The 23,390-nt window shown below is 37.9% G+C and overlaps 1 protein-coding gene and 1 long non-coding RNA gene across 2 annotated transcripts in view; one reads left to right on the top strand and one right to left on the bottom strand.

The window, feature by feature from the left end:
* LOC115428010 (uncharacterized) overlaps positions 1-23,390 on the bottom strand; it is a 43,497-nt gene that overhangs the window by 17,121 nt on the left and 2,986 nt on the right. The window contains exons 2-5 of the mRNA XM_030146775.1: positions 10,631-10,811; positions 10,296-10,439; positions 8,986-9,390; positions 5,767-5,910 (exon numbers count right to left, since the gene is read on the bottom strand). Coding sequence (XP_030002635.1) covers positions 5,767-5,910; positions 8,986-9,390; positions 10,296-10,439; positions 10,631-10,802 — 865 coding nt within the window. The 5' untranslated portion in view covers positions 10,803-10,811. The remainder of the gene's footprint in view (positions 1-5,766; positions 5,911-8,985; positions 9,391-10,295; positions 10,440-10,630; positions 10,812-23,390) is intronic.
* On the top strand, positions 890-17,638 carry LOC115428019 (uncharacterized). The gene is made up of 3 exons (XR_003936574.1): positions 890-1,038; positions 7,625-7,627; positions 17,628-17,638. It is a non-coding gene; the product is annotated as an uncharacterized LOC115428019 (long non-coding RNA).

Raw genomic sequence — 23,390 nt, 5'->3', positions numbered from 1 at the left:
AGATCGGTAGGTATAGCTTTTAGTGATGGTAGAAGCTTCATTCATACAAAACCAAGTTATGATCAGAAACCAGCAAAGGTAAGACAAAATTCATAATCATTACGTCATAATGTGACTTTTTTCTCATTCAGTAAGTTTTAGCGGAAAAGAAATATTACTTGTACTGTTGAATCTGCTTAATGTTAAAACAGTGGTGCAAAGTTTGTCACATTGGTCTTTTGTTTTATAAAACTATTCTTGATAAATTCTGGTCTGACTTGTTTTCAATATTTGCTCATTTAACTGCTTGTTGTGTGGATTGTGTTTTGTTGTCCAACAGTTGGTTTTGATGAGATTTTAGCTGATGTTCATCTAGTTAAGTGAATTTATACCATGTGTATATTGCTACAAACATCATGTAGCATTACCATGGCAACACAGACAGAACAACAGATGCCAACCTGATAGTAGTAGAAGCTTCATTGTCTGTTCTCCCTCCTGATTGATCCACTCTTCCACCTGGTCCTTTTTAATGTGGGGGGGCTCTGGGTCCTCCTGGTCCACATGGGGGCAACGTCCCTGCTGCTCTGGGGGAATCAGAATGTCTGCATGACCCAGTGGGAAACACAGACAATAACAGCTGTGACAAAGGTAATTTTCACTGAGCTATTTCACAATGAGAAACATCACTGTCCCATAATGAACAAAGGATCTTGAACGGAAGTAGAATGTAGATAAACAAAACTAAACAAAACGCTCATATACAGTTTAGCTAGAACGTCGCTCAACATTTAAACAATGTTTATAAAGGCTACAATCCAATAAAATATTTTTAAAACAAGAAATGGTTGAGGTGAACAAACCTGTTTGGTGCACAGTGTCCGGTAGTCTCTGGTTTCTTTTCTTGTGCTTTGGGGAACCACTGAGTTTCTCCTCAATCTCTGCGATGCTTCTTTGAAATACTCCAAATATCTCCTCAGCAGCCGCAGTCAGTATCTGCTCCACCGACACCCTCAGCTTATGCATTTCACACATTTTATCACTTTTTCGACACACACTGTGAGTAACACAAGCGACTGTTCACAGCTGGCGGGCTAAGGTAACTCCTGTAGAGCTCTTTCTTCTTCTTCTTCTGCATTTGGTTTCTTCTTCGCTCATTTTATTGGCGGATTGCAACCAGCGTTTAAAGGTGCATACCGCCACCTGCTGTACCAGAGTGTGCAACATCAGGATGTGTTACTTCAGGATACAATCTCCATTATAGCTGAAGCATTCCTCATTTTCCCTCTAAATGTTCCACCATATTCTAGAATAATCAAAACAACATGTTTTCTAAATCAAAGCAGAAAATATACTTGTTTCTTTTGATTCTCACTGTCAAATGAAACACATCCAAATATGTACATTTCATATGAACAGGTTTAACCTGCTTTATGAGGACAAATGTGCAGGTTTATCCCTTATCTCCATTTTGTCCATAAACTGATACAATGTCCCACTTTTAGATTTGAACAGTTTTAATGATCTACACTTTAGTCTGTGTTTACAGAAGGCGTTATTAAATGAACTGCAGATCCACACACTGACCGCTGAATAAAGAAGTTTGACCAGTTGAAGCGATGCGGTTTAGTCTGAATCTGGAAAAATGACAAAAATGTATATAATATTCAGAGGCAAATATCAGATAGACTCAAAGTGAAGCTTATGTGTTTAATGTGGGGGAAAAAAACTGCCCATTAACTGCATTAAAAGTATATATATATATGTGTGTGTGTGTGGTCATATTAATAATGATATCTAGGGACTGAAGTTAGTCGTTCCTGTGTTTAACTTCATTTCCCGTTATGCCATGTGGTACTGCGCTATTTTATTCCAAAAATGACTAATATCTCCAAAAATATTGATCCTATCAACTTGCCAAGATATTTATTGTGGAGACTAGACTATTCCCCAACTGTAGGTTCCAAATTAGCCAGGTAAAACCACCTACATTTGTCAGAATTGTGCTGAGACACACACACACACACACACACACACACACAGATGCCCTTCCAGTATTAATAATATAGACTAGTCATTTATGTTAAAATGAGTGTTGTAAAATGAAAAAGTAAATATTCAAGTACAGATACTGTATCTGGTAAAGACAAGTAGTACAGTTATAAATAAATAAATAAATAAATAGAGTACTATCATGTATGAACTTATGTGTTTTACAGTTACAGTTATGTTTTTTTTTTGTTTTTTTTTTAACTACAGTTTTTACCATGTCAGTTTATGGCTGGTCCAAAGACTGTTGTCTAAGTTTTGGATAATTGTTGTAACCAAAGCCTGTGTTTATCATTCTGCCTCAAAAATAAACTATAATTTGTAAAAAATAAAAATAAAATAAAAAAAAATAATAATAATAATAATAAAAAAAAAAAAAGATGAAAATAAATTAAATTAAAAAAGAAAAACAAAAAACAGCTTTAATTTTCTCTTACATTCAAATTCATTTAGATTTTGAAGAAAAAACATGAGTTCAAGCAAATTAAAGTCAGGTTCATGTCTCAATGGTTGCCATTTTGTTTAGTTTTAACTGAATTTCACCTCATTCTGTGTCAAATATAAGCTCATGTTTTCAGGTCCCACATTAAAAACCCTGATATGAGAAAACAGGAGTTATACTGCCATCTAGTGGTCAATGTTAAGTATTACAACAAAGTCGACCATAGCAAGGATTAGTTGACAAATACTGCATTTTATATTTTTGTGCTTCATGAATAGAAACAATCTTCACTTAGAAGAATTTTTTAATGAGAAAATCTTATAATAATAATAATAATAATAATAATAATAATAATAATAATAATAATAATAATAATAATGAGGAGCTCCATAATAATTCTGTGTTCCTGTTCCATCTCTCCGTGGTGGGTATGTTACTTTGGCTTAGCTATCCCACTTCTGACACCAATGTGGCGAAACGGAGAGGAAACTAAAATAAAGGACGGATTTTCTGGTTCTCACAGCTTATTTTATGAACTCGTCCGAGAACAAGAGTCTTTTTAAACAGAGTGTGGCACTTCTTATCAGTCCCAGAGCTGGTTAAAACACCCACTGAATAAACTCTAACTCGTGGGAGAAAATAACATGTGAATAAAACTTATGGCAGATGAAAGAACACAGAGGCTGCCTGTGACACTGAACTCACAACTGGTACTCACTTCCCTAAACATTGCAATGAATTCTGGGTAAAACCCTTAAAGGGGAAGATTCCATTTCAATCATTACAGTCCCCAGTCGCTACAATATTTTCATTAAGTTTGACTATGAATAGGTAAAAGAAAAAAAAGAAGCTGATAATATGAACTGCATGATGGTTTTTATGTTTTTTACGTCACTGGGTTATATTTATTTAGCAATTCTTCGATAGTAGAGGGAAATTTCCTGAATACATTATTGGGTGTATAGAGGTATAGAGTTTTTTTTTTTTTTTTTTTTTGATGAATACAACCCTCTGCTGGACATAAATCGAGGATGCATCAAGGTTTCTTTGCATTATCACCTCATGATGTCTCTGCATTCTATTGTCACCTTCAACACCAAGCATAAGTAAAGGCCAAGCACACACTGAATAGTCGTAGTAGAAATGATACAATGTATATCTTAAATGGAGCTTCACATGTAGGAGACTTTGTAGTTAACATTATTTATTTTGGAGAAATGCACATCTAAATGAATAAATAACTAAAGGTAAGGCTTCAAAAACATTGAACTAACAGTCGATAGCATGACCCTATGGGTGAAGATGAAACCCACTTATCTGAAAATATACTTTTTGAGAAAATAAAATAAAAAAAAAAAAAAAAAAAAAACTTGCAGAATACAAAACAATATCAGAAATTACTTTAACGTCTCACATCACTTGCAAGTACGTCACTGTCCTGATCAGTCTTCAGTCTACTCATCAGTATCTGCTCCTCCATGTTCATCTGGATCTAAATTCATTGTTGTGTGAATTTTACTGCCTTGTACAGATGGTCATGTTTTATTTGAAAATAATTTTTATGTTTAAAAAAGTAGTCACTATAAACTTAGTGGATGGAAGCCTTCTTTCCAGTGTGAGTGAACATATGTTTCTTAAGAATGCTTTTACGTGCAAAACCTTTCTTACAAACTGAACAGCTGAAAGGCTTTTCTCTTGTATGAACTGACATATGTTGCTTAAGATTACATTTATGCGCAAAACCTTTCTTACAAACTGAACAGCTGAAAGGCTTTTCTCTTGTATGAACTGACATATGTTGCTTAAGATTACCTTTAAATGTAAAACCTTTCTTACAAATTGAACAACTGAAAGGCATCAGTCCTGTATGAACTAGCATGTGTTTCTGAAGATCACTTTTATAAGCAAAACCTTTGTTATACACTGAACAGCTGAAAGGCTTCTTTGTTGTGTGGGCTGTCATCTGTGTCTCCAACATTGACCAAAACTTACATGTTTTATCATCCTCAGTGCATTGATGTAGCATTTTTTGACATGCCATATCACTTATAGGGAAGTCATTATTTTGGATGCTGTCTGGTTCTGATTCTCCATAGTAATCTCTTTCTTCTGGTTCCTCTGTGTTCTCCTCAGTTTGACTTTGATGAAGCTGTGAGGACTGAGCTTTGTTTTCATCATATTCACTCTTCACACAAGGTGGAGTGGATGGGAACTTAATGATATCAGCCTCCTCTAGCCCTTGAAGCTGTTCTCCCTCCTGATTGGTCCACAGGTTCTCCTCTTTCTTGGTATGGGGAGGCTCTGGGTCCACCTGGTCCAGACTGGGGCTCCTGTCCTGCTGCTCCAGGGGGAGCTCTTCTTTCACCATCCACAGCTTTTGGATGAGTGTAGGACACTCTAAAACACAGACAAACACTTTAATCAAATATATTTTCACAATGATGCCACCACAGGTCAGACATTCACCTTGTTAGAAGCCCTTCCTGTTAATGTACATATTTGCTTAACTTACACAGAGACTGGACCAACAGAATTCAATGTTTGTGTCAAATGTGTCCAATACATGCTCAGTGTCCTCAGGCTCTATTCACTCATCACAGTACCTCACAGTTTCAATCAAATCTCATATGTCACATTTTGCATTACTACTGAAGTTGATCTGACACTTTTAGTTTGGTTTTATTTAAATATTCAAAGTGTATTTCAAAGTCAGTGAGTGAGACCCTTTACTTCTGTACTTTACATGTTGAACAACAGTGCACCAGGTCTACAATCATTATTAAAACAGCTGTCAATCAGTATCAGTCAGAGGTGACTTTGCATCCTGTAAACCCTGGGCCATTTGTTTCTAGTGTGAAACATTTCAATGCAACACAAAACAATGGATTAGGAGATGGCAGAAGCTTCATTCATACAAAACCATGTTATGATCAGAAAATTGCAAAGGTAAGACAAAATTCATTATCATAATGTCATAATGTGACTTTTGTCTCATCCTTTGAGTTTTAGCGGAAGAGAAATACAAATTGTACTGTTGAATCTGCTTAGTGTTTAGTTAGTCGTCCAAACATTGGTCTTTTGTTGTAGAAAATGAAACTTGATAAATTCTGGTCTGATTTGTTTTCAACATTTGCTCATTTAACTACTGGTGTGGTTTGTCTTTGTTGTCCAACAGGTGGTTTTGTTGAGATTTTAGCTGATGTTCCTCTACAAAAGTGAATGTATACTGTGTGTATATCGCTACAACCATCATGTAGCATTACCATGGCAACACACAAAGACCAACAGATGCCAACCTGATAGTAGTGTAAGCTTCATTGTCTGCTCTCCCTCCTGACTGATCCACTCTTCCTCCTGATCCTCTTTCATGTGGGGGGGCTCTGGGTCCTCCTGGTCCACATGGGGGCTACGTCCCTGCTGCTCTGGGGGAATCCGAATGTCTGCATGACCCAGTGGGAAACACAGACAATAACAGCTGTGACAAAGCTGATTTTCAGGAAGCTATTTCACAATGAGAAACATCACTGACAAAACAGTTTAGGTACAACGTTGCACTACATTACAATAATGTTTATACAGTCTCCAATCTAGGAAAATATTTTTAAAACTAAAAAGTTTCAGGTGAACAAACCTGTTTGGTGCACAGTGTCCGGTAGTCTGTGGTTTCTTTTCTTGTGCTTTGGGGAATCACTGAGTTTCTCCTCAATCTCTGCGATGCTTCTTTGAAATACTCCAAATATCTCCTCAGCAGCCGCAGTCAGTATCTGCTCCACCGATGCCCTCAGCTTTTGCATTTCACACATTTTCCCACGTTTTTTTTCCACACTCGGTCAGACACACATACAACTCTTCACGACACTGTTCAAAGCTAAATTCACTCCTGTCGTTCGGTGCACATGCGCATACGGAGTGAAGCTCAGCCGCGCGCTGATTGGTTTCCCGATCCATGTGAGCACACGCTGTCATTCGTCATACATAAACATTTAAAAAAACAAAAAACAAAAAACAGAACAGTCAAATATGCAGTAGGCAGTAAAATAGTCCCTGTCAGTTTTGTGCAAAAATAGCTTTAATTATTGTAATAGATTTACGTTGTTTTGTTTTTCAGCTGGAACTGTGCATTTACTTACAAGCAGAGCAAAGAAGTACTGTACTGTATGTTCCAGCTGATGCAGGAGAGTTGTACAGGGAGAATTTTGACCTCAATCCATAAAGGATCACTTCTGCTCATGACAAAAAATCCATAACACATTTGAAGATCCGTGGTTCACAATGAATTTAAAGGGGATGAGATACTTTATTCTGAAAAGGACACAAATTAAATGGAGAAAAGTCAAGTATTTACCTCTGAGGTGGAGTTGAAGTAAAGTATAAACATGCAGAAAATGGAAATACTCAAGTAAAGTGCAAGTATCTGCCCTTAAAATGTTATTAAGATGAATCTTCAGAGCTACATATTTAAGGGAGTGACTTAGAAAATGCTGTGGAATACTGAAGTATAAAAGACAAAGACACAGGAGTCTTGCAGTCTGAAGAAAAGTCTCAGAGTACTTTTTAATTCCAGCCTTTTAAACAGAAGCCATGACCAAAAATGGAGCTAAACTTTTGGTTACCTAGTGCATGCGTGACAAACATTTTGGCCAAAATGTTGGTGTTACCAGGATATGTGGATCTATACTAGTAATTTCTTTTTACCTATATTCCTATTGTGTTACTATTCATCCATACTATACTATATGTGAACAACGTACACACTTTTACTCTGTATAAAGTTCATACAAACTGTGAAAAGCCATCTTACAGTGACAAGGCTTTTTCAAGGACACAGTGGCACCAGATGAAACATGGACTTACCTACTATTTACATAAACACATACGTGTAAGAACTCTGAAGATTCCTTGAAAAAGCCTGGACACTAGATGCAATTCATATTCCAGACACTGACATGCCGTGAGTGCCTGCTTTACCCTGTGTGCCAAATAAATCCTTCTTTTTGAGACTATCCACTTGTTTCACCTGGTCTTTGTGAAACGACGACAGATACAAGGAAATGTTGTTAACTGACCACTAATCTTTGCTAGAAACAAGTTTGGGATCGTCCTGTTTGTTTGGTTCACACTAAGCAAGTTTTCAACTTCTCACCGATCTGCTAGTTTGTCTAACCTGGTCACCAAGTTGAACAGCTGTCTTGTGTCCTGTAAGCATCAGAAAATCAGGAAACATTGGGCAATTTATAATGTTATTTCCAATAGTATCAGTATCCAAAGATGTTAGACCGTACACAACAAAAACATGGTGTCCTAAAGCGACTTTGCACTAAAATAAATGACGTCCCACTTTAAGAGGATATTTTGATTAAGTCTGACTATGAATGGAAAAAGAAGCTGATACTATGAACTGCATGATGTTTTTGTGTTTTTTATGTCACTGGGTGATATTTATTTAGCAATTCTTCTATATTAGAAGGAAATTTCCTGAATACATTATTGGGTGCATAGAAGTATAAAGAGTTTTTTTTGTGACTGCAACCCTCTGCTGGACATAAATCGAGGTTGCAACAAGGTTTCTTTACTTACGCTTGGTGTTGAAGGTGACAATAGAATGCAGAGACATCACGAGGTGATACTGCAAAGGCCAAGCACACACTGAATAGTCGTAGTAGAAATTATAATGTAATGTATATCTTAAATGGAGCTTCACATGTAGGAGACTTTGTAGTTAACATTATTTATTTTGGAGAAATGTACATGTAAATGAATGAATAACTAAAGGTAAGGCTTTAAAAACATTGAACTAACAGTCGATAACAGGACCCTATGGGTGAAGATGAAACCCACCTATCTGAAAATACACTTTTTGAGAAAATTGACAAAAAAAAAAAAAAAAAAAACCTTGTAGAATACAAAACAATATCAGAAATTACTTTAATGTCTCACATTACTTCCAAGTACATCACTGTCCTGATCAGTCTTCAGTCTGCTCATCAGAATTTGCTCCTTCATGTCCATCTGAATCTAAATTCATTGTTGTGTGAATTTTACTGCCTTTAGTGGATTGTCATGTTTTATCTGAACTGTATTTTCGTGTTTAAAAAAGTAGTCATTACAAACTTAGTGGATGGAAGCCTTCTATTCAGTGTGAGTTAACATATGTTTCTTAAGCTTCCATTTAAAGGCAAAACCTTTCTTACAAACTGAACAGCTGAAAGGCTTCTCTCCTGTATGAATTGACATATGTTCCTGAAGATTTGGTTTCTGGGCAAAACTTTTCTTACAAACTGAACAGCAGAAAGGCTTTTCTCTTGTATGAACTGACATATGTTGCTTAAGAGTACCTTTAAGTGTAAAACCTTTCTTACAAACTGAACAACTGAAAGGCTTCTCTCCTGTATGAACTAGCATGTGTCTCTGAAGATCACTTTTATACGCAAAACCTTTGTTACAAACTGAACAGCTGAAAGGCTTCTTTGTTGTGTGGACTGACATCTGTGTGTCCAACACTGACTCAAACTTACATGTTTTATCATCCTCAGTGCATTGATGTTGTGTTGTTTGACACGCCACATCACTTATAAGGAAGTCATTATTTTGGATGCTGTCTGGTTCTGATCCTCCATAGTAATCTCCGTCTTCTGGTTCCTCTGTGTTCTCCTCAGTTTGACTTTGATGAAGCTGTGAGGACTGAGCTTTGTCTTCATCATATTCACTCTTCACACGAGGTGGAGTGAATGGGAACTTAGTGATATAAGGCTCCTCTAGCCCTTGAAGCTGTTCTCCCTCCTGATTGGTCCACAGGTTCTCCTCTTTCTTGGTATGGGGAGGCTCTGGGTCCACCTGGTCCAGACTGGGGCTCCTGTCCTGCTGCTCCAGGGGGAGCTCTTCTTTCACCATCCACAGCTTTTGGATGAGTGTAGGACACTCTAAAACACAGACAAACACTTTAATCAAATATATTTTCACAATGATGCCACCACAGGTCAGACATTCACCTTGTTAGAAGCCCTTCCTGTTAATGTACATATTTGCTTCACATACACAGAGACTGGACCAACAGAATTCAATGTTTGTGTCAAATGTGTCCAATAAATGCTCAGTGTCCTCAGGCTCTATTCACTCATCACAGTGCCTCACAGTTTCAATTAAATCTCAGATATCACATTTTGCATTACTATTAAAGTTGATCTGACAGTTTTAGTTTTGTTTGGTTTTATTTAAATATTCAAATTGTATTTCAAAGTCAGTGAGTGAGACCCTTTACTTCTGTACTTTACATGTTGAACGACAGCGCACCAGGTCTATAGTCATTATTAAAACAGCTGTCAATCAGTGTCAGTCAGAGGTGACTTTGCATCCTGTAAACCCTGGGCCATTTGTTTCTAGTGGGAAACATTTCAATGCAACACAAAACAATGGATTAGGAGATGGCAGAAGCTTCATTCATACAAAACCAAGTTTTGATAAGAAAATTGCAAAGGTAAGACAAAATTCATTATCATAATGTCATAATGTGACTTTTGTCTCATCCTTTGAGTTTTAGCGGAAGAGAAATAAAAATTGTACTGTTGAATCTGCTTAGTGTTTAGTTAGTCGTCCAAACATTGGTCTTTTGTTGTAGAAAATGAATCTTAATAAATTCTGGTCTGATTTGTTTTCAACATTTGCTCATTTCACTGCTGGTGTTGTTTGTCTTTTGTTGTCCAACAGTTGGTTTTGTTGAGATTTTAGCTGATGTTCCTCTACAAAAGTGAATGTATACTGTGTGTATATCGCTACAAGCATCGTGTAGCAATGCCATGGCAACACATACAGAACAACAGATGCTAACCTGATAGTAGTGTAAGCTTCATTGTCTGCTCTCCCTCCTGACTGATCCACTCTTCCTCCTGATCCTCTTTCATGTGGGGGGGCTCTGGGTCCTCCTGGTCCACATGGGGGCTACGTCCCTGCTGCTCTCGGGGAATCCGAATGTCTGCATGACCCAGTGGGAAACACAGACAATAACAGCTGTGACAAAGCTGATTTTCAGGGAGCTATTTCACAATGAGAAACATCACTGACAAAACAGTTTAGTTACAACGTTGCACTACATTTCAATAATGTTTATACAGTCTCCAATCTAGGAAAATATTTTTAAAACTAAAAAGTTTCAAGTGAACAAACCTGTTTGGTGCACAGTGTCCGGTAGTCTGTGGTTTCTTTTCTTGTGCTTTGGGGAATCACTGAGTTTCTCCTCAATCTCTGCGATGCTTCTTTGAAATACTCCAAATATCTCCTCAGCAGCCGCAGTCAGTATCTGCTCCACCGATGCCCTCAGCTTTTGCATTTCACACATTTTCCCACGTTTTTTTTCCACACTCGGTCAGACACACATACAACTCTTCACGACACTGTTCAAAGCTAAATTCACTCCTGTCGTTCGGTGCACATGCGCATACGGAGTGAAGCTCAGCCGCGCGCTGATTGGTTTCCCGATCCACGTGAGCACACGCTGTCATTCGTCATACATAAACATTAAAAAAAAACACAAAAACAAAAAACACAACAGTCAAATATGCAGTAGGCAGTAAAATAGTCCCTGTCAGTTTTCTGCAAAAATAGCAGTAATTGTTGTAATAGATTTACGTTTCTTTTTTGTTTTTTGGCTGGAACTGTGCATTTACTTACAAGCAGAGCAAAGAAGTACTGTACTGTATGTTCCAGCTGATGCAGGAGAGTTGTACAGGGAGAATTTTGACCTCAATCCATAAAGGATCATTTCTGCTCATGACAAAAAATCCATAACACATTTGAAGATCCGTGGTTCACACTGAACTTAAAGGGGATGAGATACTTTATTCTGAAAAGGACACAAATTAAGTGGGGAAAAAGTCAAGTATTTACCTCTGAGGTGGAGTAGAATTAAAGTATAAACCTGCAGAAAATGGAAATACTCAAGTAAAGTGCAAGTATCTGCCCTTAAAATGTTATTAAGATGAATCTTCAGAGCTATATATTTAAGGGAGTGACTTAGAAAATGCTGTGGAATACTGAAGTATAAAAGACAAAGACACAGGAGTCTTGCAGTCTGAAGAAAAGAGTCTCCTTTAATTCCAGCCTTTTAATACACATAAACAGAAGTCATGAGCTAAACTTTTGGTTACCTAGTTCATGCATGACAAACATTTTGGCCAAAATATTGGTGTTACCAGGATACAAGGGAAAGTTATTAACTGCTGACCTCTCTAATCTTTGCTAGAAACAAGTTTGGGATCGTCCTGTTTGGTTCACACTAAGCAAGTTTTCAACTTCTCACCGATCTGCTAGTTTGTCTAACCTGGTCACCAAGTTGAACAGCTGTCTTGTGTCCTGTAGCATCAGAAAATCAGGAAACACTGGGCAATTTATAATGTCATTTCCAATAGTATCAGTATCCAAAGATGTTAGACCGTACACAACAAAAACATGGTGTCCTAAAGCGACTTTGCACTAAAATAAATGACGTCTCACTTTAAGAGGATATTTTGATTAAGTCTGACTATGAATGGAAAAAAAAGCTGATACTATGAACTGCATGATGTTTTTGTGTTTTTTATGTCACTGGGTGATACTTTATTTAGCAATTCTTCTATAGTAGAAGGAAATTTCCTGAATACATTATTGGGTGTATAGAAGTATAAAGAGTTTTTTTGACGAATACAACCCTCTGCTGGACATACAGGGGTTGGACAAAATAATGGAAACACCTAACATTGTGGCATCATAGAAGGTGTTTCCATTATTTTGTCCAACCCCTGTAAATAGAGGATGCATCAAGGTTTCTTTACTTACGCTTGGTGCTGAAGGTGACAATAGAATGCAGAGACATCATGAGGTGATAATGCAAAGGCCAAGCACACACTGAATAGTCGTAGTAGAAATTAAAATACAATGTATATCTTAAATGGAGCTTCACATGTAGGAGACTTTGTAGTTAACATTATTTGTTTTGGAGAAATGTAAATGTAAATAAATGAATAAATAAAGGTAAGGCTTTAAAAACATTGAACTAACAGTTGATAGCATGACCCCATGGGTGAAGATGAAACCCACTTATTTGAAAATACTTTTTGAGAAAATTAAAAAAAAAACAAAAAAAACTTGCAGAATACAAAACAATATTAGAAATTACTTTAACGTCTCACACCACTTGCAAGTACGTCACTGTCCTGATCAGTCTTCAGTCTGCTCATCAGTATCTGTTCCTCCATGTTCATCTGGATCTAAATTCATTGTTGTGTGAATTTTACTGCCTTGTACAGATTGTCATGTTTTATCTGAAAGGGATTTTTATGTTTAAAAAAGTAGTCATTACAAACTTAGTGGATGGAAGCCTTCTCTCCTGTATGAACTGACATATGATTCTTCAGATTACGTTGATGTGCATAACATTTCTTACAAACTGAACAGCAGAAAGGCTTTTCTCCTGTATGAACAAACATATGTTTCTTAAGATTACCTTTAAGTGCAAAACCTTTCTTACAAACTGAACAACTGAAAGGCTTCTCTCTTGTATGAACTGGCATATGATGCTTAACGTCAGATTTACGTGCAAAACTTTTCTTACAAACTGAACAGCTGAAAGGCCTCTCTACTGTATGAACCAACATATGATTCTTCAGATTACTTGCATGTGCAAAACATTTCTTACAAACTGAACAGCAGAAAGGCTTCTCTCCTGTATGAACTAACATATGTTTCTTAAGATTACCTTTAAGTGCAAAACCTTTCTTACAAACTGAACAGCTGAAAGGCCTCTCTACTGTATGAACCAACATATGATTCTTCAGATTACTTGTATGTGCAAAACATTTCTTACAAACTGAACAACTGAAAGGCTTCTCTTTTGTATGAACTGGCATATGATGCTTAACGTCAGATTTACGTGAAAAACTTTTCTTACAAACTGAACAGCTGAAAGGCCTCTCTACTGTATGCACTATCATATGATTCTTCAGATTACTTATATGTGCAAAACATTTCTTACAAATTGAACAGCTGAAAGGCTTTTCTCCTGTGTGAACTGACATGTGTTCCTTAACAAGACTTTTACGTGCAAAACCTTTCTTACACACTGAACAGCTGAAAGGCCTCTCTCCTGTATGAACTAGCATATGTCTCGTAAGATTACTTTTATACGTAAAACCTTTCTTACAAACTGAACAGCAGAAACGCTTCTTTGTTGTGTGGACTGTCATCTGTGTGTCCAACACTGACCAAAACTTACACGTATTATCATTTTTGGTGCATTGCTGTTGTGTTGTTTGACATGTCACATCACTTATAGGGAAGTCGTTATTTTGGATGTTGTCTGGTTCTGATTCTCCATAGTCATCTCCGTCTTCTGGTTCCTCTGTGTTCTCCTCAGTTTGACTTTGATGAAGCTGTGAGGACTGAGCTTTGTCTTCATCATAGTCACTCCTCACACAAGGTGGAGTGGATGGGAACTTAGTGATATAAGGCTCCTCTGGCCCTTGAAGCTGTTCTCCCTCCTGATTGGTCCACAGGTTCTCCTCTTTCTTGGTATGGGGAGGCTCTGGGTCCACCTGGTCCAGACTGGGGCTCCTGTCCTGCTGCTCCAGGGGGAGCTCTTCTTTCACCATCCACAGCTTTTGGATGAGTGTAGGACACTCTAAAACACAGACAAACACTTTAAACAAACATATTTTCTCAATGATGCCACCAAAGGTCAGACATTCACCTTGTTAGAAGCCCTTCCTGTTAATGTACATATTTGTTTAACATACACAAAGACTGGACCAACAGAATTTAATGTTTGTGTCAAATGTGTCCAATAAATGCTCAGTGTCCTCAGGCTCTATTCACTCATCACAGTGCTTCACAGTTTCAATTAAATCTCAGATATCACATTTTGCATTACTATTGAAGTTGATTTGACAGTTTTAGTTTTGTTTGGTTTTATTTAAATATTCTAATTTTAGTTCAAAGTCAGTGAGTGAGACCCTTTGCTTCTGTACTTTATATGATGAACGACAGCAAACCAGGTCTACAGTCATTATTAAAACAGCTGTCAATCAGTATCAGTGTGAGGTGATTTTGTATCCTGTTAAACTCTGGGCCATTTGTTTCTATTGGGAATCATTTCAATGCAACACAAAACAAAGGATTAGGAGATGGCAGAGGTTTCATTCATACAAAACCAAGTTATGATCAGAAAACAGCAAAGGTAAGACAAAATTCGTAATCATTACGTCATAATGTGACTTTTGTCTTGTTCAGTGAATTTTAGCGGAAAAGAAATAATACCTGTACTGTTGAATCAGCTGAGTGTTCAGTTAGTGGTGTGAAGTTTGTCACATTTGTCTTTTGTTTTATAAAATTATTCATGATAAATTCTGGTCTGACTTGTTTTCAGTATTTGCTCATTTAACTGCTTGTTGTATGGATTGTCTTTTGTTGTCCAGCAGTTGGTTTTGTTGAGATTTTAGCTGATCTTCCTCCAGTTAAGTGAATGTATACCATGTATATACTGCTACAAGCATCATGAAGCATTACCATGACAACGGAGAGAACAGCAGATGCCAACCTGATAGTAGTGTAAGCTTCATTGTCTGCTCTCCCTCCCGACTGATCCACTCTTCCTCCTGATTCTCTTTAATGTGGGGGGGCTCTGGGTCCTCCTGGTCCACATGGGGGCTATGTCCCTGCTGCTCTGGGGGAATCCGAATGTCTGCATGACCCAGTGGGAAACACAGACAATAACAGCTGTGACAAAGCTGATTTTCACTGAGCTATTTCACAATGGGAAACATCACTGTCCCACAACAAACAACTGATCTTGAGCGAAAGTAGTATGTAGATAAAAACAAAACATAATGTGCTGCGCACTTTAAATAGACCTTTTTCTGACTTTCCAGAAATATGTAATCATTGCAGAAAAGGACTTCCTGCCAAGCATCAACACAGTGAGACTAAATGGTTAAGAGAGTGTACGCAACCTTTCTGACCAATTTGCCAAATATTATATTTGCTGATGCAAGGTTCATTGAAAACTTGTGAACCAAAAAGAACAAAATCAATTAAAGGGTACAAATTTTTCCACGAGGAATTTGTCCACAAAGAGGTAAGTACAGACAGAGCAATCAGGCTGTTACAGATCTGCTGGCTAGAATTACAAGTCATGAGCATGTTTACTTACACATAATTTATGTCTAATGTACAGTCAACCTGACAAAAGCATCATAGTCTGCTTTGAATGAAGCATTATGGCATTTGTTCTGCTTGGGGTTGTCCAGGTGGGCGCCTTCTGTGTAGCAACAGTAATTTGTCGAAGTCTATTATCGGTTAACCTTTTTTTTTCTTTTCCTGATAACATTTGTGTTTATGTACTTTTCTGAGCAGAAATGAAGCTGTTCCATGAGAAAAGGCTGGGAACAGCCCCGGGTTTCAGGTGGCGAGCAGTGATTCCCAGCACGTCATCTTCAGACTTGAAATGTCTACTGCAAACATAACCATATCTGATTTAGAAACAATGTTTAGTGTCTAGTTTTATTTGGAAGCAAGTTGAAGTTCCATTGGGCTGCTCTCATGTAACTCTATATCTTTGCTGCAGAAGCTACCAAGGACTCGGCACTGATGGAAATTACAACTTTTAATTCCTTCTTAAGTTGCATGTAGCCAACGAGGTAACTTATGTTTAATATCTCTTTTATGTTTGTACAGAGAATTTTAAATTATTAATATATCGTGCTCGTTATCATTTTACGTTTGCTTATTGTCTGGGTTTACAGCATGTTGTCATATCCATTTGTTTAGTTGGATTTGGAGGACAAGCCCATTACAAGAGAGCCACTGGTGTCTGTCTGTGCTTGGAGGGTACTACACGTACTACCCTTTTTTAATCACAAACTGGTCCCTCATGCCGCCGGATCACCTGAATCCATTTCCACCAAACTTCACTGTCTACAGGAAAATAATGAAATGACAGATTCGGCGGCGTTGGAGCATAACAAGAGCAACCTGGGACGCTTAACGAAAAAAAAAAAAACAAAAAAAAACTCTCGTTCACTTGTTCACTTGCGCCACAGTTGCCCTGATAGGTAAGAAAGTAGAATTCCGCAACGATTGCGTATTTCTGGTCAAAAATACGGAAGTTATGAAAAAAGTCTATATCTCTCGGCCAAATATAGTGTAAGATTCTGTTGAACGTTAATGCCCTATAATTTACATTAGACTTTTTGTAGATTTGGTGCGGATATCTTAATACATTCTTTAGATAATACAATTACGTTGCTGAATGGACAGACGGACGACAACAGGGCTAAAAACTGCTCATAGACAGTTTAGCTGTAACGTCGCTTAACATTTTAACAATATTTACAAAGTCTCTAATCCAGAAAAACATTTTTTTAAAAACAAGAACGTTGAGGTGAACAAACCTGTTTGGTGCACAGTGTCCGGTAGTCTCTGGTTTCTTTTCTTGTGCTTTGGGGAACCACTGAGTTTCTCCTCAATCTCTGCGATGCTTCTTTGAAATACTCCAAATATCTCCTCAGCAGCCGCAGTCAGTATCTGCTCCACCGATGCTCTCAGGATTTGCATTTCACACATTTTACCACCTTTTCCTAGTGCTGTTAGGAGATGTGCCGAGGACTCGAAGCGTGCGTCGAGTTTTGGAGGGGGCGTTTCCGCCAAGCGCGTGTCGAGGCTTGCTTCATTTAGGGGAGGAGCCGAAAATGATGACGTCTGAAGCTTCGCTGCCCGGCTGTACCACGTGACTGCTTCATGCAGTGGTTCAGAGGTGGTTCTATGTGATTCAGTTTAGTTTTTTTTTTTTTTTTTCTTTTTTTAATTTAGAACAGCACATTTGTTACAAAAATAGCTTATTATTCTATGTGATTCAGGTTTGACAGCAATAAAGGGTATGCACGTGACATCACCACTAGCGGAAGTCACCTCGGTTACGCCCACTGAGTGGCAGAAAGAGGGACATGAGTAGCGGCTTTGGTTTGAATACTGCGAAAACTTTAAAACAGTCTAAAAATGGGGAAGAGCTGTTGTGCCATTGATTTCACAAATAGGTTTAAAAAGCACTCGGAGCTATTGTTTTAGTGGCGGCCTAAAGCCAAAGACAGAAGAAGCAGATGGATTGCTGCATTTCGTAGAAATAACTGGAATCCAGGCAACGAAACCTGGATTTGTGGTTGTCATTTCGTGTCAGGTAACGCTAATTTATGCTGTGTTCTTGCGTAAAGTCATACCTTAAATTACATGTCATTTTGACTAACGTTACTTCTTAGTAAAGCTCTTAATGTTAGCATCTGTCATTTAGTTCTATATTTCATAACTGAAACGTTTTTGTCTTCAATTGTGTGATTCTGAACCTTGTGCTCTACATGATTTGTGAACTAGCTTAAACTGAGGCTAACCTAGTTTTCCAAATTAGGGGGTACTCTAGCACAAAGCTGTTGTATCTGTGTTGGATCCAGTATTTGATGTTAACTCTACTGAAATATCCACAGTACCAGTAGATCATCCACTCACTTGGGTCAATACTAAGGATTAAACTCCAGTATATCAGTGGTGAACTGTGAGCACTACTGCTGGGCCTTTACCTTGGCAATCACCACCAAGAAAATACATCTGCACTGACAGAAAACCTCCAAAACAATAGTATGTTGAATTGAAAGCACTCACCAGCTGTAATCCTCTAATTAATGATGACGAGGATGTCAACAGCTCTTTGGCTTTTGTATGCTTTCAGCCTTTGCATTGCATATTTTCCCAGCGTTGAAATCAGGTACATATAAATGTCAGGATACGTGATTTCCGGCCACATATCAATGTTCGTAGACCACTTGTTTTTTGGTAGGTTGTATGGATTCGTGTTGAGTCCAATTGTCTTTAATTTCATGTTATATTCCACATATTTCCCGGTCTTGCTGTAGTTACTTCTATGCTTCGTCATGTTGAGCCGGTTTGTTTTTGCCACTCGGTCTGACTTAGAGGGGTGTGGCCCAGGGGGGGAAGTGACATATGTGCATTCACTCTATACAAACCCCTCCGGCTCTGTTCAAAATGTGGGTTTTTGATTGAGAGTTAGGGTCAGTGCAGAGTTTGAACAGAGTTTGGATAGTTTGGATACTAGGGTTTGGATAGCGTTTATATAGTTTGGAGATAGTTTGAAGAGTTCAGAGAGAGAGAGAGATCATTTGAAGATTTAGGAGAGGGAGAAGAGAAGGATGAGTAAGAGGATGGAGCCAGTGAAGAAGAGGAGGATTTCCCCTGTGTGGAAATATTTTGATTTGATAACTCCTAATAAGGTAAACTAAATCTAACATTATTTCAGGCACATAAGGTTTGCTTATCTGGAGTACTGGGAGAGACAAAAAATTATTGTACCCAAATTTATATAATCTTGCTCTCATGTTTTTGTGCCATGTGCCATGTGAAAGGGTGTTTTCAAAGGCTGGAGAGGTTGTGTCCAAAGAAAAAAAAAAAAAAAAAAAAAGAAGTCACTTCAAACCAAAAACTGTTGAGAAACTGATATTTCTGAATAAAAATGAGTAAAATCTCCCCTGTCCTGTACATCATTGTCCAAGTTACACAAACATGTTCAGTGCTCTTTTCCTAGTTCCACAAGTACTTTCACTGTCTTCTGCCTGTTTAAGTCCATGCCATTTTCCTAAAGTGGCAAAAAACCCAAAACAAAACAAAAAAAACATTATACAACCTCCCACATATGATACATTTGGAGGAAATTTACACACAGAGAATACATTCAAAATATTTTATTATACACATATGTGATATTTTATGTATAGAAATGATTTGGTCATACATTTTTTGTTATTCATAGTCATTACCAAGAGCCATAACAGACCCAAAAATTCAACGCATCACACATTCTGTGGTTCAGATCCAGCTGCCTGTGATTATACACATGGCCAGTAGGTGGTTTCGTGTGCACATGAAGCCTCGAGAAATGAACCCTTTCTCGAACCAACTGGTTCAAGTGGTTCGATGCCTCATGAGGCCTCATCTCTCCATCACTACCTTTTCCCCACACACCGTCACAAACACAAGCGAATTTCCATGACAGTGTTCACAAGTCAATTAAACTCCAGTAGTTCTATGCACATGCGCATAAGGAGAGAAGCTAAGCTATGCCGCGCGCCAATCAGGTTACCGATCCACATGACTACACGCTCACGAACAATATTTAAAGAACAACTCAAATATGCAGGATGCAGTAAAATAGTCCCAGAAAAAGTCTCTGCAAAAATAGCATCTATTATTATTTTAGAGGTTCTCTTTTTTGTGTTTGGCTGGAACAGTGCATGACTACGAGCAGAACAAAGAAGTACTGTACTGTATGTTCCAGCTGATGCAGGAGAGTTTGTACAAGAAGAATTTTGACCTCAATCCATAAAAGTACGCAAGCCGAGAACGGTCATGGTTTAACACATAATTTTATGGTCGTTATCTCGCGGTAACGACTTAATTGATTAGTTATCTCGAGAAAACGAATTTTGTTATCTTGTGATAACAAATTAAGTCTTTATTAAGTAGTTATCACGAAATAACAAAGTTTGTTACCTCGTGATAACGAATTAAATTATTTCATTATTTTGTAGTAGAAGATGCTAACAAGTACCACTTCCTCCATATTGCTGCCGTCAACAGCTGTTGCTGACAGCTTAAGAACATCTCAAGGATGAAAGATCTGATGTCTCAGCAGGACCTGGAAAAACTAGTCCATGCATTCACCTTCAGTCGGCTTGATTATTGCAACAGTGTCTTTACAGGCCTACCTAAAAAAAATCCATTAGACGACTGCAGCTCCTTCAGAACTCTGCTGCTAGAGTCCTCACTAAGACCAGAAAAGCGGACCACATTAGTCCAACTCTGTGGTCCTTACACTGGCTGCCTGTCCATCAGAGGATACACTTTACAGTTCTGTTGCTGGTCTATAAAGCTCTGAATGGTTTAGGACCAAAATACATCAGTGACCTCCTGACTCAGTATGAACCCACCAGACCCCTCAGGTCATCTGGATCCGGTCTGTTGTCAGTTCTCAGAGTCAGAACCAGACATGGAGAAGCTGAGTTTAGCTTCTCTGCTCCACATGTCTGGAACAAACTCCCAGGAAACTTCAGATCATCTGAAACACTCAGTTTATAGTTTATATATATTTTTCACATCAGTTTATCCAGGTTAAAGACCCACCTGTTCTCAGCTGCATTTGAACAGAGTTTTTATTCTTTTAAGCTTAAAGTTTTTCTCTGTTTTATCTGCTTCTGTTTATCTGTTTTATCTATTTACCTGATTTTGTTTGTTTTCTCATGCCTATACTTTGAATTGCTTCTGCTGTAATGCTTTTAATTTTTTATGTAAAGCACTCTGAATTGTCTTGTACATGAAATATGCTATAGAAATAAACCTGCCTTGCCTAACTATGTGTTTAAGGTTCAAGGGGTGATATGTTAGTCTGAACAGATGAGAGTTTGACCAAGTTACCAACTAACATCTATCCGGTTGCTTCAGCTAACGTAGTGTTAGCTACTTGCTAAAGCTCAAGTAATGCTCATGGACATTTTACTGTCAGAATCGCAACCTAACTTCATGTTAATGTTGTCGAACCGACAGAACCAGTCGGGCTTTTCTACCCTTATGGCCAAATGTGTTAATGTGTTGTAGTTACTAGACCAGACCAGTAGGGAGCGCTCTATGCTAATGTTTAGGCCAAGAATCACGTCTCCTCTCAGTCTTGAAGAAATGTGGGAAGAAGAAAGACGTGTCCTTGCATCTATTCATTATTATTTTCCTGTTTCAGGTATGGTAACGTTATAAAAATGATAGAAAACAACCTCAAGTAAAACATTTATAAGTTTAGGCAATTGCCAACTAGTTCTTACGAATTGTAAAGTGTTGTTTGGTCTTTACACTTTATTACAGAAACAGCTTGTTAGCTTGTGTAGAACGGTTTTTTCTGATAAACACCACCCTCTGCTGGACATAAATCGAGGTTGCATCAAGGTTTATTTTCTTATTTTTGGTGTTGAAGGTGACCTTAATACAACGCAGAGACATCATTAGGTGATAATGCAAAGGCCAAGCACAAACTGAATAGCAGTAGTACAAGTAGTATATAATACAATGTATATCTTAGATGGAGCTTAACATATAGGAGAGTTTGTGGTTAACATTTATTTTGGAAAAAATTTCATGTAAATGAATGAATAAAGGTGAGGCTTTGAAAACACTGAAAAAAAAGTCGATAAAATGACACCATGGCTGAAAATGAAACCCACTTATCTGAAAATGTACTTTTTGGAAAACAAAAAAAAAAAAAAATTGCAGAATACAAAATATCAGAAATCACTTTAACGTCTCATCACTTGAAAGTACATCAGTGTCCTAATCAGTCTTCAGTCTGCTCATCAGTATCTGCTCCTCCATGTTCATCTGGATCTGAATTCATTGTTGTGTGAATTTTACTGCCTTGTATAGATCATCAAGTTTTATCTGAACTGGATTTTTATGTTTAAAAAAAGTAGTCATTTTAAACTTAGTGGACGGAAGCCTTCTTTCCTGTGTGAGTTAATGTGTCTCTTAAGATTCTGTTTATAGGCAAAATCTTTCTTACAAACTGGACAGAAGAAAGGCTTCTCTCCTGTATGAACTGCCATGTGTTCTTTAAGATTACTTTTATGCGCGAAACATTTCTTACAAACTGTACAGCTGAAACGCTTCTCTCCTGTATGAACTGACATGTGTTCCTTAAGATTCCGTTTACGGGCAAAACTTTTCTTACAAACTGAACAGCAGAAAGGCTTTTCTCCAGTGTGAACTGACATATGATTCTTAAGATTACTTTTATTCGCAAAACTTTTCTTACACACTGAACAGCAGAAAGGCTTCTCTCCTGTATGAAGTAACATATGTTGCTTAAATTCAAATTGACGTGCAAAACCTCTCTTACACACTGAACAGCTAAAAGGCTTTTCTCCTGTATGAACTGACATATGTCTCTTCAGTTTACTTTTATGCACAAAACCTCTGTTACAAACTGAACAGCAGAAACACTTCTTTGTTGTGTCGACTGTCATCTGTGTCTCCGACACTGACAAAAGTTTATATTTTTTATCATCCTTGGTGCATTGATGTTGTGTTGTTTTACATGCCACATCACTTATAGGGAAGTCATTTTTTTGGATGCTGTCTGGTTCTGATTCTCCATAGTCATCTCCATCTTCTGGTTCCTCTGTGTTCTCCTCAGTTTGAGTCTGATGAAGCTGTGAGGACTGAGCTTTGTCTTCATCATATTCACTCTTCACATGAGGTGGAGTGGATTGGAACTTAGTGATATCAGCCTCCTCTAGCCCTTGAAGCTGTTCTCCTTCCTGATTGGTCCACAGGTTCTCCTCTTCCTTGGTATGGGGAGGCTCTGGGTCCACCTGGTCCAGACTGGGGCTCCTGTCCTGCTGCTCCAGGGGAACTCTTCTTTCACCATCCACAGCTTTTGGATGAGTGTAGGACACTCTAAAACACAGACAAACAATTTAATCCAACATATTTTCACAATGATGTCACCAAAAGTCAGACATTCACCTGGTTAGAAGCCCTTCCTGTCAATGTACATATTTGCTTCACATACACAGAGACTGGACCAACAGAATTCAATGTTTGTGTCAAATGTGTCCAATAAATGCTCAGTGTCCTCAGGCTCTATTCACTCATCACAGTGCCTCATAATTTCAACTAAATCTCATATATCACATTTTGCATTACTATTGAAGTTGATCTAATTGTAACTTTATTTATATAGCACCTTTAAAAAACTGTGTTTAGAAAGTGCTTTGACAGACAAAGCCAAAGGGCACAACTGCAGGATACCCAGGAGTCAAGATGACAACAGAGGGCCAAACAGGAGGACAGAATT

Source organism: Sphaeramia orbicularis, chromosome 11 (genome assembly GCF_902148855.1).
Source record: "Sphaeramia orbicularis chromosome 11, fSphaOr1.1, whole genome shotgun sequence".
Classification (NCBI taxonomy): domain Eukaryota; kingdom Metazoa; phylum Chordata; class Actinopteri; order Kurtiformes; family Apogonidae; genus Sphaeramia; species Sphaeramia orbicularis.
Note: the sequence above shows the minus strand (reverse complement) of the source record. Positions and strands in the feature narration are given on the sequence as shown.